The 19,441-nt window shown below is 42.1% G+C and overlaps 1 protein-coding gene across 3 annotated transcripts in view; it reads left to right on the forward strand.

Moving 5' to 3' along the window:
• The first annotated feature begins 8,657 nt into the window (after positions 1 to 8,657).
• The window catches only part of METTL9 (methyltransferase like 9), a 46,698-nt gene continuing 35,914 nt past the window's right edge, over positions 8,658 to 19,441 (forward strand). The window contains exon 1 of one of the 3 annotated variants that reach the window (XM_032604932.1): positions 8,658 to 8,756. In XM_032604932.1, coding sequence (XP_032460823.1) covers positions 8,712 to 8,756 — 45 coding nt within the window. In that variant the 5' untranslated portion in view covers positions 8,658 to 8,711. Of the gene's footprint in view, positions 8,757 to 10,637; positions 11,068 to 19,441 lie in introns of those variants that run through there. The other 2 variants (XM_032604931.1, XM_032604929.1) reach the window with 2 other exon arrangements.

Below are 19,441 nucleotides of genomic sequence, written 5' to 3' on the forward strand. Positions count from 1 at the left end.
TATGCTGAGGTAGGTTCCCTCTATACCCACTTTCTGGAGAGTTTTTATCATAAATTGGTGTTGAATTTTGTCAGAAGCTTTTTCTGCATCTACTGAGATGGTCATATGGTTTTTATTTGTTAAATTGTTAATATCGTGTATCACATTGATTGATTTGCATATATTGATGAATCCTTGCATCCCTGGGATAAATCCCACTTGCTCATGGTGTATGATCCTTTTAATGTGCTGTTGGATTCTGTTTGCTAGTATTTTGTTGAGGATTTTTGCATCTATATTCATCAGTGATATTGGTCTGTAATTTTCTTTTTTTGTCTGGTTCTTTTCTTATCTCTGTCTGGTTTTGGAATCAGGGTGATGGTGGCCTCATAGAATGAGTTTGGGAGTGTTCCTTCCTCTGCATTTTTTTGGAAGAGTTTGAGAAGGATGGCTGTTAGCTCTTCTCTAAATATTTGATAGACTTCACCTGTGAAGCCATCTGGTCCTGGACTTTTGTTTGTTGGAAGATTTTTAATCACAGTTTCAATTTCATTACTTGTGATTGGTCTGTTCATATTTTCTATTTCTTCCTGGTTCAGTCTTGGAAGCTTACATCTTCCTAAGACTATGTCCCTTTCTTCCAGGTTGTCCATTTTATTGGCATAGCATTGCTTGTAGTAGTCTCTTAGGATGCTTTGTATTTCTGTGGTGTCCGTTGTAACTTCTCCTTTTTCATTTCTAATTTTATTGAGTCCTCTCCCTCTTTTTCTTGATGAATCTGGCTAAAGGTTATCAATTTTGTTTATCTTCTCAAAGAAACTCCTTTTAGTTTTATTGATCTTTGCTATTGTTTCCTTTGTTTCTATTTCATTTACTTCTGCTCTGATTTTTATGATTTCTTTCCTTCTACTAACTTTGGGTCTTGTTTGTTCTTCTTTCTCTAGTTCCTTTAGGTGTAAGTTTAGATTGTTTATTTGGGATTTTTCTTGTGTCTTAAGGTAGGATTGTATTGCTATAAACTTCCCTCTTAGAACTGCTTTTGCTGCATCCCATAGGTTTTGGATTGTGGTGTTTTTGTTGTCATTTGTCTCTAGGTATTTTTTGATTTCCTCTTTGATTTTTTTCAGTGATCTCTTGGTTATTTAGTAATGTATTGTTTAGCCTCCATGTGTTTGTGTTTTTTACATTTTTTTCCCTGTAATTGATTTCTAATCTCATAGTGTTGTGGTTGGAAAAGATGCTTGATATGATTTTAATTTTTGTAAATTTACTGAGGCTGGATTTGTGACCCAAGATGTGATCTATCCTGGAGAATGTTCCGTGTGCACTTGAGAAGAAAGTGTAATCTGCTGTTTTTGGATGGACTGTCCCATAAATATCAATTAAATCTATCTGGTCTATTGTGTCATTTAAAGCTTGTGCTTCCTTATTAATTTTCTGTCTGGATGGTCTGTCCATTGGTGTAAAAGAGGTGTTAAAGTCCCCCACTATTATTGCATTACTGTCAGTTTCCTTTTTTATAGCTGTTAGCATTTGCCTTATGTATTGAGGTGCTCCTATGTTGGGTGCATATATATTTATAATTGTTATATCTTCTTCTTGGATTGATCCCTTGATCACTATGTAGTGTCCTTCCTTGTCTCTTGTAACATTCTTTATTTATTTCTTTATTTATTTTTTGCGGTATGCAGGCCTCTCACTGTTTTGCCCTCTCCTGTTCTGGAGCACAGGCTCCAGACGCACAGGCTCAGCAGCCATGGCTCTCGGGCCCAGCCGCTCCGCGGCATGTGGGATCTTCCCAGATTGGGGCACGATCCCACGTCCCCTGCATCGGCAGGCGGACTCTCAACCACTGCGCCACAAGGGAAACCCCAACATTCTTTATTTTAAAGTCTATTTTAAAGTCTATTTTATCTGATATGAGTATTGCTACTCCAGCTTTCTTTTGATTTCCATTTGCATGGAATATCTTTTTCCATCCCTTCACTTTCAGTCTGTATGGGGACACAGGGACTTTTTTTTAGGTAATAGAAATACTCTGTATTTTAATTGTAGCGGTGGTTACACAGTTGTGTGCATTTGTCAAAACTCATAAATTGTACACTACATAGGGTGAATTACCTGACTTGAAAAAATTTACAGACCACAGAATTTGCTTTCATTTTATTTTTGGAAGGCTGTCCTGAAGTGATTATACAAATGCCATTTGACTTGCTATTTTGAAATGTCATTTTCTTTTTTTAGGTTATCGGCACACTTAAAAATTAATTGCTTCATTAAAAAATAATTTCATGACTTTTGAATGCTTTTAATTAAAGTACATATTGCTTTGCTGAGGACCTTGTCTCTGTCTTCTCCCTGGTGAGCCATGTTGCAAGCTCCCTATTTACAGCAGGATTCTGAATCAGCCCACATGGGATGGCCCAAGGAACTGCATTTAACCAACATCACTGGGGATGCTAATGCTTGTGGTCCAAGGACTGTTAATAAACACCAGGAGGCAGTAGAGCTTTGTGTGAAGAATGTGGGTTCTGAAATCAGACTGCCTGGTCTGAAGTCATGCTGCAACCACTCTGCTGTGCAGTGGAAGCTTTCTGTGCCTTAGACTCTTTCTCTGTTAAAAAAAGAAAAATTGATAACAGTATTGTCAACCTTGTTAGATTGTAGTGAGGATAAACAGCGTTAGCACAATGTCTGGCACCTAGTACATGCTGTCCTTGTTGTTAGTTGCATGTGTGATAGTCTTGCAGTGCTGTTGTAGGAAGCTCTTTTTCTTTTTTGGTTTTATCCTTTGAACTTTATTATCACGTTTCAGAAATATCTTCATTTGGTTGTCATACTGATAATTCTTCCCTCATGGAAGGCTCTTTTTCTTGAAGAGTGAAGGTGTGGTCCAGATTGACAACTTCATGTGGTAGAAATACATCTATTTTCATTTTTAGAGTACTTTTCCTCCAGGTATTTCTCAGGGGACTAGGCAAGCCTCACACAATGAAATAGCAGGGGAAGGTAAAGGAGAGGGTGATGAATATGGGCTGGGGGAGTAAGAAATGCAGGGATTTTGGTTTCAGATCATAAGGAGCTGACAATTTGTCAAGCACATAACTCTGAAAACAATGTCTCCACTTATACACTTTGTTGCAGGTATGTACTATTTTGCAGTAAATCGTTTCCCATTTATCTTATGGAGTGTTATGAACTCTGAATTTATGAGATTTGTTTTTAAAATGTGTGGGAAAACACAGAAAATTATACCACTTCTCTTGTATACTGTGTAAGTACAGATACGTTTATATTAGCCTTTGGGAAAAATCCACAGAATTTATAATTCACAAAAGAAAGTAAGCAGGTAAAGGAACAGACCCTGTAACTGGAAGAGACTTTAAGAGTCTCTGATCCAGGTCCATGACTTTATGTACAGGTGGTCTTTACTAATTTCCATTTTTGCAGACAAAATGATTAAGGTTATGTGATTTTCCAAGGTCACATGGGAAATATCAGGATTGTAACTAGAATTTGAGTTTCCTGCCTCCTGGTGTAAATGTTCACCCTGTTTTTGATGATAAAGATGAGGGCTGGATAAACTGATATGGGGACCAGGGACTGGGAGTGTGTGGTGGGACAGAAGAGACCTTGAATAAGAACCACAGACATATGAGAAAGCCTCATTCCTATACATTGCATGTTTCAGGCGAGTGAGGCCTGATACCTGTTGGATGAGGGAAGGCTGGCTGGTCATCACCATTCCCATAAGGAGTATAATGTAGGTAAATTAATCACAGTTTGAGGGTTTTTTGTTATAGAAACAATATGTCGGTCCATTGAGAATGGAATCATCTCTCACAGGCACAGTAGCATGGATCAAACTCACAGACCAATGCAAAAAAAAAAAAAAAAAGCGCCAAACCTATCTTAATCTATACTGAGACACTAAACTATCCATGGGACAAATGGTTATGTTCCCCCACTATCCCTTATCCTATATAAGGGATATGGTGGGCATAGAATGAGGGACATGGTGATTCAGGATAACGTTAATGGATGATGTCATGGCACTTGATAAAATGGATGCACCCATCTCCATCCACACAGAGAGGCACCTGCTGCATTGAGCAAAATGGACCAGGCTTTGGTCTCCTGGGCTTGCGGTGGAGATCCACTGTGAAATCAGTCTGCCTTTCCCTTTTCTAAGGCTGACCCAATCCTCCCCACCCTCCACTCACACGAGCTGTTAATTCTAAAATATGTTCTTACCTTCCTTCAGTCAATTTTTAGCCAAGTCTTGGTTTGGGGACCTGTCTTATTTTAAAGATGACTTTTCATCTCTTTGCTCTAATCCATTAAGTACATGCTTCAAAAAGTGTGATTCTCAGCGATTTTATTTCCTTAGTTCCAGAATTTTTTTGAAGGCAATTTTATGATTGACTCCATGTACCACCTACCATGTCAAAAAAACCTGACAAAGTTTTTTTCTTGAAACATCCTTAAACATATATGTCAAAAATATAATTTATTCCTCATGCTTGTGTCCAAACAGACATAAGTTCCAAACTGGATAAAAGAGCTAACAAATGTTAGATGTCCTCAAATATGATGTGTTACCATGTGTCAAGATGAAAATACGCCCAGGTATTTATAGACATGGGCTGCTATTTATAGACAATAGTGGAGAAATTCCAGTCCATGAATCAAACAGGGGGTTGAAGGTTCTAAAAATGAATCCATTGTACTAGCAAACCCTACAGGAGTAACTTATATTTATTTTCCTGAGACTTATTCTATTGAATAATCATGATGAGCACTGTAGATGTGGTAAAAATGATCTGTAAATATGTCTCCTTATGAAAGCAAAAAAAGTGCATATAACTAACCTAAGACAATTTGTTTACTTTGTAAGATATCTGAAAAGCATCAAATTTGGCTCCAATATCATTTATAGTTCTGGTTATAAAATGGACCATTCCTGGAGGGAGAACAGCCTGTTCTACATTCACAAATACCAAACTTCACTTTACTGAGGTTCCTGGGCAAAGCTGGCTTCCCTGACCCACGTCCCCAGGGCTGGAGTGGGAGGCATGAGGGGAAGGTGGGATCTGAGTTCTGATGGCTACGAACAAAAGTCTCTGTGGTGGAGGAAAGGCTTCTGGCCTCTGATGCCTGCCCTGTCATATCTAAAACTTTTTTGGAAAGACTTGAGCATAGAAATCTAATGAACTTGGAAATAAAGCTTCTATTGTAAAACGGCTTAATAGCTGGTTTCAGTACTTACTTTGTCAATTTTAGGAAACTGTATGGAACAACTGCAGAGTTCTCACAATCTAAGGTTTTGGTTATCTAATAACCAAATGCATTTCCCCTGGATTTAATGATTCATGCACACAGTAAGTTTAAGGAAGATCCCAGGCTAAGTTGCAAAACAAACTCACATTAGTTGTAGCTATTAAAAAATCGATCACAGTTTTCAGCAGAGAAGGGAGTTAATTCTGTCTGATTTTCAGGTTGATTGATTGCTCAAGTATTCTCTTTCATAAAAGTACTCTTCCTCATTTTCAGACCAGTTTGTGGTTGTGCAAAGATAAAATAGTGGTCTTCTCTCATGCCCGCAGAGATGCGGTTCTGTGGTATGTTGTACAAACTATTTAAGATACTTATGTTTATGTACACACGTACATGCTTTGTCTACCACAAAATATTTAGATTTTAAGTGTTAAAAGCTTTCTCATCGTACCATGCAATTTTTTTCCCATGTACTTCATATAAACCATACGTTTGAAAGTTGTAGTCACAAAATAAGAAGGCTTTGTAGTTTCAAAATAAGTATATGAAAACACAGTGCCATAAAGTTACATGGTGAGCTGGGGTGGAGAGGAAGCAGCCATTCACAGGACCAAACCCACATACATGCAGGAGACAGCAGTTAAGAGGCCAAGGATAGGGATGTTTTGAAAATATACTTAAAACAAGATGAAAGATCTTGGACCTTTGAAAATGCCCCAGAAAGTGAATGAAAACAACAGCCTTCTCTTTTATCAGAGCTCTGACTCAGACCTGCTACTAGGAAGATCTTGAAATATAGAATATATGTATAGAAATATACATTAAAAAACCATATATTCCTTTAAGTGGATCAAACTATTATATGTGCAAATTTCTTTTAGAGATCCTAGAAGCAGTTGCCTACATGGACAACATAAGTACATAGGTGGCCCACCGTGATTCCTCACAGCCCAGAAGGCTCTCAGGGGTACCCCATATTTTCTCCCATAATTACTGGGTGCACCTGTAGTCCAGAGGAACTTGGGCAACTTGGAAGCTCTCAAGCTTAGCAAGGAGATATCAAAATGAGGCCCACAAAGCAACACTTCCTCAGGACAGCTTTTCCTGAACTGGCCCCCTGCCCCCGCCCCCCACTGAGGTCAGGTCTCTGCTGTAAGTTCTCCTAACAATGTACACTTCTTTTCTAGCACTCAGCAAACTGTAATTAACTATTCATTTTGTGATTACTTGGACAGGTCTGCCTCCCTACTAAACAGTAAGCTGTATGAGGGTAAGTCATTGTGTAAGTCATTGTGCTTTCCTCTCCATTTAGTCCAGTGCCTGATGTCTTGCATGTACTCAATAAATCTTTATTGCCTACGTGAAAGTGGTAGTTCTTTGTCTTTCCAATATTATTCCTGACATAAATTGAAACAGGTATGAGACTGCCATGGGAGGGAAGCTGTGGGGTTCAGAAGGTTCTAAGCAGGTGAAATGCTGTGGCTGGCCCAGAGGTATGCAAATGAGCCAGCCAGGAAGAGTTTCATACATCAGAGATGGAAAGGTTTTCCTACTAAGAAGACAGGCATCTCTGACAAGTAAACTTGAATTTGCGATTCTAGGTTTGAATGTTATGTAAATAGTTTTGTGTTTCATGTTCCTTTTAGCCACTTTCATTCTCACTTCCTAGTTCAAAGTCTCAGGAAGGGGTGTGGGAATAGACAGACACATTATGAGGAGGAGCTATGATCGTGGGCTCTAAGGGAATGTTTTATGGAGGTTAGCTTTGCAGAGACCAGTCGCATTAGGAATGAGCATCATTATGATAATCGTGGTTGAGTTTTTATAGTTTATGAAGCTTTCAGATCATCTGATTCTCACAGACATATTGTGAACTAAGCGACTCAGAATCGTGGCCCACAGTTTATAGATGAGAAAAGGGCGGTTCAGAAGAGCTTGAGTCATCCAAGTTACAGTGAAAGCAAGAGCAAATTAACATTTTTTTGAGAACTTACTATGTGTTGAGGCACTACGCTAAGCCCTCTATATTTAGAATATACAATTTAATCCTCACCACATCCCCATGATGTGATACATTATATATTATATAATAATATATAATATAATAATATTATATATTATTACCTCCGTTTTACAGATGAGGAGACCAAGACCTAGAGAGGTCAAGTTGTTTGCCTCAAATTGCAAAATCAAGAAACGTAGAGCCAGGCTTCAAACCCAGGTGGTTTCTTTCAGAGCTCAGAGGATAAACCCCTATGCTAATGAGTAGCATTATTAGGAGATTTCCGGTAGAGTATATTGTGGTATTTGTATTTGCTAACCAGGTTTTCAGACTCTTGGTTCAATTCTGCTACTTTATGCTGCCATTTTTTTTTCTTTCCGGTACGCGGGCCTCTCACTGCTGTGGCCTCTCCCGCCGCGGAGCACAGGCTCCGCACGCGCAGGCTCAGCGGCCATGGCTCACGGGCCCAGCCGTTCCGCGGCATGTGGGATCTTCCCGGACCGGGGCACGAACCCGTGTCCCCTTCATCGGCAGGCGGACTCTCAACCACTGCGCCACCAGGGAAGCCCCTGCCTTTTTTTTTTTTTTAAACCTATTTGCAGTTTCACCTTAGCTTAGACTTTATCAGTAACCATAGTGATGTCATTGCATATGCCTGAGATTATATCAACCAAGTTCAGATAAAAATCCCTTCCTTACATTTACTAATTAAAAATAATTGTTGAATATATTTACTAGTTTTATGTTTTAGAGGTGCTCATTGCTTAATAACCACAAGGAACATCTATTGAATACACTGGGGAAAACTTGCACCTTTCTCTGACACTCTACAAAATATTAAGAAACATAAAAAGAATCTAAGTCCGTGAAAATATGTGATTATATGAGTTCTTTTTAGTCCATTACCTCTTCAAAGAGATGACAATGAACAACAGTGATGGCACATTCTGTGTCCTCTACAGATCCAGCTCTCTCTCTCTATAGGTTCTCTTTGTAATTGAAAAGAGAACATGACGGGTGTCGTAATTTGTAGCTGATAAGAACAATTACAACAAAAAGTGCCCTGCCTAGAGTTCTAGATAGGAAAGTGATCCATCCAGTCAAGATTTTGGGCCTGTGCACAGAGCTGTGACCCAAGCTACACACCTAAGCCCTGGTCAGGAGGGCGCTGAGCAGAGCCCAGCTTTTGAATATCACTGCATTTCAAAGCCACATTAGAAAGAATACTGGCTGCTATTTGGCTTTTTGTGTTATCTGTGCCTCTTCCCCACTCTGTGATGGATAACTGAGGCTTTAATATACAGTAGTGACATTCTAGTAGATGAAGGAAAGGGGCAGTCCCCCAAGGGCAATCTGAACTTCTGCTTCGTATATTTACTCTTGCTGTTTTCCTTCCTCCTCATTTGTAATTCAGGAGGCTCTCTGAGAAGAGAGAGACAGCAAGGCTTCTTAGATGGATCAAAGGACGACAAGCTGGGATACCGGGTTCTATGAAAAGGTCTGCTATTGAATTTGTTCTGCTACCTTCAGGCACATCATTTGTTCACGCTGTGCTCTGGTTTCTTCCTGTGCTTGCTAAGAGTAAATAACACGTACTTGAATATTTTGTGATGATTATGGAGTATTTTAAATGCGTGAGTGATTTATTTTTCCAGGCTGCCTGCTCAGGTCTAAAGTGAAAGTCTGCTCCTTTGAGATGCTAGGCTTCATTGTGGTCAACTGACCCCAAATCCTTTAGACGACAGCAGCCACCTAGTTGCTTCTTCTCAGCTCATCTGGCTTACTCTATAGTTGCCGGGCTTATCTTTTGGTCTCCTCTGTTTGCAGAAATGAAATATGTAATTTTATATGTTCATGCTGCTTTTACACTCCCCCACCCCACTCACCCCCTCTAAAAAGATGAAGGCTTTCTTTGGCACAGAGCTGCTTTATCTGTGACACTGATCCCAAGAGACAGTGGAGAGAGGTGACATGGCAAACAAACGGAATTATCTGAGCTTGTTACTATAGTTCCTTTTTGATGATTTGGGTCAGGACCACTAGAGGTTTGAACTAGATTTAGTAAGGTGCAGGCTCTTTGGGGTTTGGCAGGGAGCAGTCAGGGAATATACTGGAAACAGAACACAAAGTACCCTTCCCCTTTCCCCTCCCTGCCTTTTTGTTTGTTTGTTATAGCCTGTGTTACATTAGGCAAGAAGATGCCCCTGTTAGCGAAAGGTGCCAAGCTGAGCGTCTTAGAAGCTAATAAAAATGTTTGTGGATAAGCAACAGTTTTGTTCCTCAGCAGTGGATCACCACGACGCTATTAAATAAGTCTCCGAAGTGCACTAATGGAGTTAACGGAAAGGTTTCTTTTGTTTTGAACTAAAATACAGTGTATTACATTATTTCTAGTGAAGTTAAAAGCAGTTTCTAAACAAGCCTAGGAAGGTGTGAAGCTAGAGGACCCATGAAATATGTTACTCCTTAGTTGTAGCTTTGGTGGCAGCAGGAAGTACTTCAGACACAGGAACACAGTGTAACCTTTCAGTTTTGAAACGCTGCTAGGTCTTCCCGTTCTATAAATGATCAAAGAAACATTTGGGTAAATACTGCTCCCAAACCTTACTTGGCTTTAAGAGTGCTGGGTCCAACTTCCGTTTGTTAGTTCAAGGAAACAAGCATCCAGGGACTCTAATTTGGGGTCTTCATTCTTGGACAGGGTCATCAACACACCAAAACATTACTTGCAGGTGCCCCAGCTGCAGCAACTTCCAACAAAGGCAGAGCTTTCCCCGATGCCTTTTAGAAACAGGGAGCCAGGAACCTGCCAGGCTTGGGGAACTGGGCGGGGAGGTGGGGAGGAGTTGGTGGTAACTTTCCCCCCCTAGATTCCTGTCCGCTTTGCAGCTCCTGTGAAGCAGGGTGGAGGTCCTTGGGGTGGGGGTCTGGCTGGCCGGCTCTAAACGTAAATAGGAAGCCAAGCAGCTCAGCAAGTAACAGTTAAGAAATGGCAGTCTCCATCTCTGGCAAGGACTTGGTCCAAGTGTCCGAAGGTACGAAAGGGATGAGGGTCACCCCCGGGTCAATCTGCACAACCTGGTGAAAGTCCCTCCGGGGGGGGCGTGAATGAGGGGACCAGAGGCAAAGACTAAGGCGAGGAAAGACCAGAAGAACCGCGGACACTACCTTGGAGGGACGGGGAGGCTTCAGGTACCGCCTTGGAAATTATCTCCCCTTGCCCAAAAGTCTTAAAATCGTTTCCGCCATGATAAGGAGCCGCGACCAAACGGGAGGCGGGGACGCGCGCCACGCGGATGCGCGCTCCCTTTGTCCCACCTCCTGGCCGGCCCGCTCATTGGGAGGAGGGAGCGCGCTTCGGAGAGAACGCGCCGCAGCAGTGCGTATGTGCTCCGGGTGGAAACTGGAGCCGGCGGCGGCGGCGTTCCGGCGGCGGCGAGGACGGGGGAGGCGGGAAGGCTGCGCGCCGCCCGCTCCTCCCCACCCCCCGCCTCGGCCCTGAAGGGGCTGGATGGGCGAGTTGGGCGCGATGGCTCGATCCTGGGCGGCGGCGGCGGCGGCGGCGGCGGCTGGAGGCGGTGGCGCGTCCTCCTCCTTGCCCCGGCGCCGGCGGTGATCCGAGAGAGTGGCCGCGGCCCCCGATGAGACTGCTCGCGGGCTGGCTGTGTCTGAGCCTGGCGTCCGTGTGGCTGGCGCAGAGGATGTGGACCCTGCGGAGCCCGCTCACCCGCTCCCTGTACGTGAACATGACGAGCGGCCCCGGCGGGCCGGCGGCGGCCGCCGCGGGCGGCAGGAAGGAGAACCACCAGGTACTGGGCCGAACCCGGGCCCGGCGGGGCGGGGCCGTGGCGGCCGACCTTCCCGCGCTCAGCCTGGCTATTGTGCGGGACGTCGCGACGAGAGGCCCCCCCGGGCCTCGCCCTGTCGCCCCGGCCTCTCACAAAGTTTCCCCCCGTCTTCCCGGCCGGGCGCTCGGTCCCGGCCCGGCGACTCCTTTTGTTCCGCGGCGCGGGCGGAGGACGGCCTCCCTATCCCTCCCCGGCCCCGGCGTGCGCGGCCCGGAGCCCCGCATTGTTCCTGGGTCCCCGGCGGTGATTGCAGGCGCTCCTCCACCTCTGCGTCCGCTCCCGGCGGCGGGACGGAGGAACTTTGGGGTCGGCGCGTGGCGACTGGGACCCATCTGACACCGGGGCCTGAGAGCTAGATGATCGGACCAAACCCATTACCCCGGACAACCTTCATCAGCTCCGAGAATCACACCGAAAAGCCGGTGCCTCTTTTTGCCTGGTTGAATTTCTGAACGTACAAAAGGTCATAAAGAAATTTAACCGTGCTTCGTGAGCCATTTAACTCTCTTGGCTCGTTCCGGTGACATTTTCCCTAAGCCCTTAAAAATGTGTTTGACAGGTCGTCACTCCCATCCTATCGAGCCTTCCCCTGCTACTAAAGAGAGATCGCCTTTAAACTTTGATTTTGGTATCTGACCGCAGAGATGTGATAATAAGAAAGGTGATGTAAGCTTCTACTGGAAGGGTTATTAGAACTGGGCAGGAGTGAATTCTTTAAAAAGTTGTAGTTGTGCACTGTGAACGATGGCGGTGTGGCTCGTTGGGTAGACTTTTCATTAGCTTAGTTTTGTGCCACTTAAATATGTGCATTTGTAGTATTAAGAGTGAGATATTTCATATTTGACCGTAATGTAGTTGGAGGTTAACGTGACTATTGCAAGGAGGCTTTTGAACTCTGCCAGAGTGTTCGTTTATAATAGCTAGCATTTGTAGTACATTTTGCCTTCCCAGAGAGCAGTAGCTAATTAGTTCCCATCTTGTGTCTCATAATTTTCATAGTTTTCTCATTTTCCTATGTCATTTTTCTTGTTGTGCCAGGTGTTCAGAGTTTACACCGAAGTTAATTTCATGTGTTCTAATGAAACTAAAGAATTATCTAAGGAGATAAGGCTATTCATTCAGAGAAGTATTTATTTTTCTTTAAAAAATATTTATAGTGGCCTTTTTCTATTTTTAAAGGAAATCATAAATTTCCATAAAATTTTTTAAAATTTATAATCCCACAGCTATTGCACTTTGTTAGGTAATCACTCCTATGACATTGTTAGGAATGCACATAAAGTTAGTCGGTGTGATCTTAACTTGTAAACCACATTGTTTGCTACAGATTGATCAGTCAGTTTTAGAGTTGTACTGTAGTGATAATGTAGTTACCAAAATGTCATATATCTGTAAGGAACATGGATAATGGTGTAAAACAATGAATAGAAATGTCATTTTTAACAGTTGGTAGAAATAAGTTTCTGGGTAGGATAAAAAGGAGGCTTATTTCCATTGACATGGAATTATGGTAGAGTCTCTTGGCTGTAGGTGTTTATTACAACGCTTGTGATTACCTCTACTGCAGTACACTTGATGTTTTCAGTGCTCAAAAAAGAAATAGACATATTATAAAACTGAAAAACTGTTTAAGTAACTTGATTTTTATGGGGCCTAGGTAGAATTATAGCTGTAGACATAGCCTCAGAATATGTCCTAACAAGATATCTCTGAAGGTCTTCTAATTGTATACCTTTATCAAGTTGAATCTGCCAGGTTCTAAAGGAAAAGTAATGCCTCATTTACTTCATTAGGCTCCTGAGATACTAAAGTATGTGTGTACATGTGTACATGTGTGTGTTCTAACCAGTTGCACCTGACAGCTTGGCAGCTAATTTCTCTGAAGACTAATCTGGTGGTTTCTGAATATTAGGTGGGCAGGGGGAGATTGGCTCTTTTCCTTAGAACAATCAATCCAGACATTATTTTGAGTTGATACATGCACATTATGAAAATATTGTCCATGAATAAAGATTAAAATGAACAAAAGAAACATGTATAGAAACCACAGTGAAATAGGAGACTGTTCTCTCTGCAGCGTGGCTGAGTTGATGATTTGTTACCTGCTTTATATTTCAGGATCCTGGGTTTGCCTTATAAACTTAGTTGCTTGTGAAGTAACTTAACCCTAAAGGCTTTTCCTACCTTCAAATTAATAGTTCATACTGGGTCTTCTGGTGTTCATTTGGGTATGTGGCTTCCATAGCCAGCCACATCTGGTTCTTTTGCAGTTGCATGAAAGTGGGGTTATGGATTTGATTGAACCGTACTTAGCACAAGTTTTCCTTATGGTTATTATTATTATTTTTTTAAGTTTTATTTTTTAAAATTTTTATTTATTTTTTTTGTGGTATGCGGGCCTCTCACTGTTTTGGCCTCTCCAGTTGCGGAGCACAGGCTCCGGACGCGCAGGCTCAGTGGCCATGGCTCACGGGATCTTCCCGGACCGGGGTACGAGCCTGTGTCCCCTGCATCGGCAGGCGGACTCTCAACCACTGCACTACCAGGGAAGCCCTCCTTATGGTTATTTTGATTAAGAAGTTATGGTGGTAGATTCTGTGTTTAAGACAGACCTTGGGCAATGTTTGTTCTTTAAAAATAGCTATTTAGTTACTATAGCCTTGAGAGGCAAGGCTCCTTTGAGCTAAAGCAGCTCTAAAACTATAGTCGCAGCACCATTTTAATAACTCGGTTTGGTGTGCTAGCTTCAAAACTGGGATTTATGTTTCACTTTGGGAAATCGAGAAGCAAGGGAGGGCTTCTCTCAGAGCAGGGATGGATATGGCTTGCATGCCAAATTGGGCTCACTGACTTTTTTGTACAGACTGTGAAGTAAGAGTAGTTTTATACTTTTAAATGGTTGCAAAAAATACATAATCTTTTGTAATATGTGAAAATCTTCTTACATGAAATTCAGATTTCAGTATCCACAAATAAAGTTGTGTTAGAACAGAGCCACCAAATTTGTTTACCTATCATCTGTGAGAGCTTCCAGATACAGTGGCACAGTTGCATGGTTGCTACTTTATGACCTACAAGCCTAGAATATTTACTGTCTGGCCCTTTACAGAAAAAGGAGTTTCCTCCAGAGAAACTTTCCAGCTTCCTTAATCAGCAGCACATTCTTTTTTTTTAAGCCGCACATTCTTAATCACAGATTGCAAGGTGGGTAGTTTGACTTACGGGGAAGAAATTGAGGCAGACAGTGAGAAACTAGATATGTGACTTTTCAATATTGGCTGACCCGGAACTTACAAAGAAGATAACAGCAACAAAAACTTTGGATCTAGTCTTTTTGAGGCATTGCACCTAGTACTTAAAGTTAATGCAACTATTAAAGAGCTATTGAAACTCTTAAAGGACTCTTAGGCCCCACTAACTAGGTTCTTGATAATAACAGTTATTCAGCAGCTTCTCAATTGATGGAGTGAAAAAAGGATTTTTATCGAACTCCTTGGAGCCAGGCCAGGACTGTTTCTGCAGGTGACATACTGCAAGGTTTTTTTTTAAAAGCACAGATAACATTATCTGGAGTTAATAAGGTGTGACATAAACTTGCAAATATGTGTATATCTGACATTTTATTTTTTCACCTTCTTATATAAACTTGAACTGTGCTTTGCCATAAGCAGTGGTGGATTTAAGATAGAATTGAAATGATTTGGATTTTTTTCCAAATGAAAAAACACTTGGACATCACAGCGAAAGATCAAAGGTTATGCTAAAGAACAGATTCTGTCTGCTGTCCCTCACTCCCCAGTTACCTTATGGAGGTGGACCCAAGTCAGGCATGAGTTATCAGTGCTCAGAGGGGCCAGTCAGCTAGCCAGACAGACACTGATGGATAGGTTCGTGTCCTCCTCTGAGCTGCCTTTGAAAGTCTGGAGGCCTTTGCAGCCGAATACCAAAGAGATTTTGAAAAGGGTTTCTTCCTTCCTTATAACCTGTGTTGAAACCCTAAACAAGTGTTTGCTTCAGTTTTACAGAACACAGGGATGCTCTGTTCTTCTGGATATACCAGAGGCCTTTATGTTCCCCTCTGAAGGTGCCCTAGGGGACCCAGGTACTTCCAGTAAAAGAGTTTTTTAGACCCTCTGAAGCGTGGTTAAAATCTTAGGATTGTAAAATACAAACAGTGAGTGAGTATTTGAAATAAAGATTGCCAGTAATTTATTCATTACATCAGAGCTGAAGCAATTTAATCTAATCTGTATAAGTTGTTTCCCTCCATGGACGTGAAGGTGCCTTGTTACTCTGCACTTTGAAATCTCACATAAAGAGGTTGTTGGTTTAGGTTTGTGTCATTTGTAGAAAAAGAATGAATGATTTGAATATCTCCTCCTAAGCTGTACTTATACACAAGGTGTCAATGATTAAACGTCTGGACTGACACGATTGCATTGTAGAACTGAGAATGTGATTTTTGACTCCTTAGCTGTCAAGGTCAATGTCGTCAGGCTTGGTCTTACCACCTGCTGTAGTAGAAAAGATTCTGCTGGACCCCGTCAGTGGAGCCTTTCTGGTTGTTTTTAGTGGTACTGAATATCTCAGGTCTTTGCTTACTCATTTCTTTTGAGAATGGCTGGGTGCCCAGACCTACAGTGTGGTTTTTGGGCATTCCCTTGAACTTCAGTTCTCTGACTGGCTTTTGTGGACCTTGGACAGGAAGGGAAAGAAAATCAAGTTATTTTGCTTCTATTAAGTGTCAGGTACTTTAAATATATTATCCTCTCTAATCCTCATAACAACTCTTGGATGTGGTATATCCCCATTTTACAGACAGAAGATTGAGGCTGAGCAATGAAACTTGCCCAAGAGCACAGTTAATAGATGGCAGAGTTGGATTTTGAAACCCCGCTCTGTCTGGTTTCAAGGCCCAGGCTTTTCCCACTGTTTCATGGTATCTCTCCTAGGAATCCTTGTTGTCTGAGGGGCTGTGAAAGTAGACTGCCTTCTTAATGGCAGACTGTCCCCATTCTAGTGGACGTCTGTGTAGACATTGAAATTATGTAGCTGTGTGCAAAAACCAAGTTGTTCTTGCAGTTTGTGAGTTAGATAAAGATGGGACAAGTGCTTGAAGTTCTGGCTTTCATCCAGTTTGTGCATGCTTAGGTCAAGTTTAACACTGAAAAAAAAAAATCTTACCTGTGGTGTCTTTCTTGTGACACCAGCCAATTCTCTGACACTAACTAGGTGTTCTACAATTCAGTTCTGTTTGACACTACCCGGAGTCAACAGCCCAGAGACTTAAGGGCTCCTTCCTGCATGCCAGCTACAAGTTGAGGGTCCACAGTCTACCCATGCTTCTGTCGGACTTGTTTATCAACTCTGTGTTTTCCACAACCCCCATCAGGTTAGATAACTTGCTGAAATGACTCACAGAGCTTAGGAAAACACTTTACCTCTGCTTATGGTTTATTATAGAGGATACAACTCAGGAACAGCCAAGTGGAACAGATGCATAGGGCAAGGGGGTTGGGGGTTGGAGAGGGTGGCACAGAGCCTCCGTGCCCTGTCCAGGTAAGCCACCCTCCCAGCATATCAATGTGTTCAGCCACCTGGAAGCACCCAGAACCCTGTCTTTTAGGAGTTTTATGGAGGTTTCATTACCAAGGCATGACTGATGAAATCTTTGGCCTTTGGTGATTGAACTCCATCTCTAGCTTCTCTCCCCTCCCTGGATGTTAGTGGTGGGGCTGAAAGTTCCACCCTGCCCTCCCGGTCATCTCGTGAGCATACAAAAGGTGTTTGATCACTCCTGAGTTTCTCTAAGGTTTTTAGGAGCTCTGTGTTGGGAACTGGCGACAAATACCAAATATTTATTTTTTATTAAAATCAGGAAGTTGGTTTTTTAAAATAACTTTCTAATTCTACCAATGTGCTCAAGTCCTTTGTATTTTGGAAGAAGAGACTATTATATCATATACCACGTGTTTGACTAGTTGAGGAACTCAAAAAAATAATTTCAGAAAAACTTTTAACTGTATCCCTCAGTCTGATAAGCAGATATAATTTTATAGGAAAATTGCATTTCTACTTTAAAGGAATGATTCATCAAACAAGGTTATATAAAGATGAGGAGATTTCCATGGCCTTAATGAAATCTTTAAGACATGACTTAACACTTCGTTATGTTGATTAGCTGATACCCTGTCATGTCTACCTGATTTGGCTCTTTATTGTTTGGCTAATTATTAGTATCTCTACAGTCTTGTTGCTAGTAGGGAGAACATTGCTATTTACTGTAACCTCTTTTAGAAGATGTTATGTTTAGTTATCACATCCTATTTCACACTTGGCATCAGCAAATGACTGCATGGCATAACTCTGGCTTGATTAGACTTTGTTATTTCAAAGATTTCCTTACTTATTTCCATTGAACAAAATTCAAGCAAACTTTAAAGGGAGATGCTAGCTCATAAGATGCTTTTTCAGACGCTCTGGTCTCCAGCTGAGGAGTACAGCCCTACAGTAGGGCTGGCACACAGTCCTTCCAATGTGAACCTTTAACAGGCATGATACTTTGTTCTTGCCTGTGCACATTTGTCTCTGTAGTCTTTGAGGAGCACATGTTCAAAGAACTCACCTGCTTGAACATGTGCAGAAGCCTACAGACAGGCCACTTAGTGAGAGCTCATTACAGCTTTTCATTTAAGCTGGGTTGTCTGGAGAGAGGTAACTCCAGGGGGACTGCCACATGGTTGCATGGGCTCCTGCGCTGACTTTCTGTCAACATCTTAAGGGCAAGGTGACTACGTATTTAAGACCTGAAGGTCCTGGCCAAGATCACGATGACATTACTTGTTTCTCTGGGTTTCTGATTTTTTCCCTCCTCTGGAATGTAAGTTCCTGGAGGCCAGTGAGTCCATCTTTAATTTTCCCTAGACCACTTTTGAGCTGGGATGGTTAGGAAATGCTAATGAAATTTTCTGGGTAAGCCCATTTAGGGGTTCTTAAGCAGTGGTGATTTTGTACCTTCAGGGACACTTGGCAATGTCTGGGACATTTTGGGTTGTCATAACTGGAGGGTGCTACTGGCATCTGATGGGTACTGGCTAAGGATGCTGCTAAACATCCTACAGTGCACAAGGCAGCCCCCATAACAAGGATTGTCCAGCTCCAAATGTCAATAGTGCTGAGGTTGAGAAACCCTGGCCTAGTGTAATTCAGTTGCCATCTAGATCGGATTATCTTTAGACACATTTAGTCAGTCTAACTGGCCAGAATAGTTCTGCTTTCTCAGACAGATACACTGGGTAGACTGAAGCAAAGAGTAGCTTCTTTGAAAGAAACGCATAAAAAAACCACATGCACCTAGAACAGGAGCTTGAATCAGCTGGGAGTGCTCAGAAACCCCAGGCTTCCTATTCATTCAGAAGCTATAAGGTGGGAAATGAAATGTGAAGTGCTCTGCCAGGTGCCTGGTACAAGGTAGGCACTCGGTGTGTTCCTTCATTGCTTGCTCTGCTAATGCAGTTTTGTGGTGGGTGGGTAGCTTAACTACTATTTGCAGAATTGGGTTTAAGCAAGGCCTTGCAAAAACCTTGAAGTTTTAGAAATTGATGAAACCCAGTGACACCTGTCTCCATGGTTATCCTTGTGTTCTCTCCAGGATTTTACTAGAAACTCTAAATTTTATCTGTTAGACTGCCTGTGATTTTTAACAATAATTGTTAAACAGATGAACATTTATTGTTCGTCCGTATCTGTGCCAGTCACTGAAGTCAGTCATTGTCCCTGACCTTTTATGGAGCTTTCTGTCTACCTGGGAAGATAGACACCGGACATGCAATTATATACAGGTATTCAGTTCAGTGGTTATAAATGTTACTGAGGAGACTTGGGAGATGTGAGAGAGTATTAGAACAGGGGATCCATCCTAGTCTGGAAGTTCAAGGGAAACTTACTTGAAGAAATATTTAGGCTTAGGTCAGTTGGGGTGGTGGGAAATGTAGGAGACAGCAAATACCATGCGAAACAGCCTTGGGAAAGGAGCCTTCCAGAAAAAGAAAGACATAGTGAGTGGCTGGGTGTTATGGATCGGTAGGGAGTGTCGTGAGGTGAGGCTGTGGACACAGAATGGACAAATCCTGTAGGGCCTTGTCAGCCATATTAAGTATTTTGGATATTAAGACTTCTCTGAAGCAGGGTATTGACGTGATTTGATTTGCATCTGAAATTTGCATTTTTAAAGAGATATGCTTGACCACTTAAGTTTTCTAAGTGTACAATTCAGTGCTTATTAGTATAGTCACAAAGGTGTACAACCATCATCACTTTCTAATTTTAGAACATT

Source organism: Phocoena sinus, chromosome 15 (genome assembly GCF_008692025.1).
Source record: "Phocoena sinus isolate mPhoSin1 chromosome 15, mPhoSin1.pri, whole genome shotgun sequence".
In the NCBI taxonomy this organism is placed as follows: domain Eukaryota; kingdom Metazoa; phylum Chordata; class Mammalia; order Artiodactyla; family Phocoenidae; genus Phocoena; species Phocoena sinus.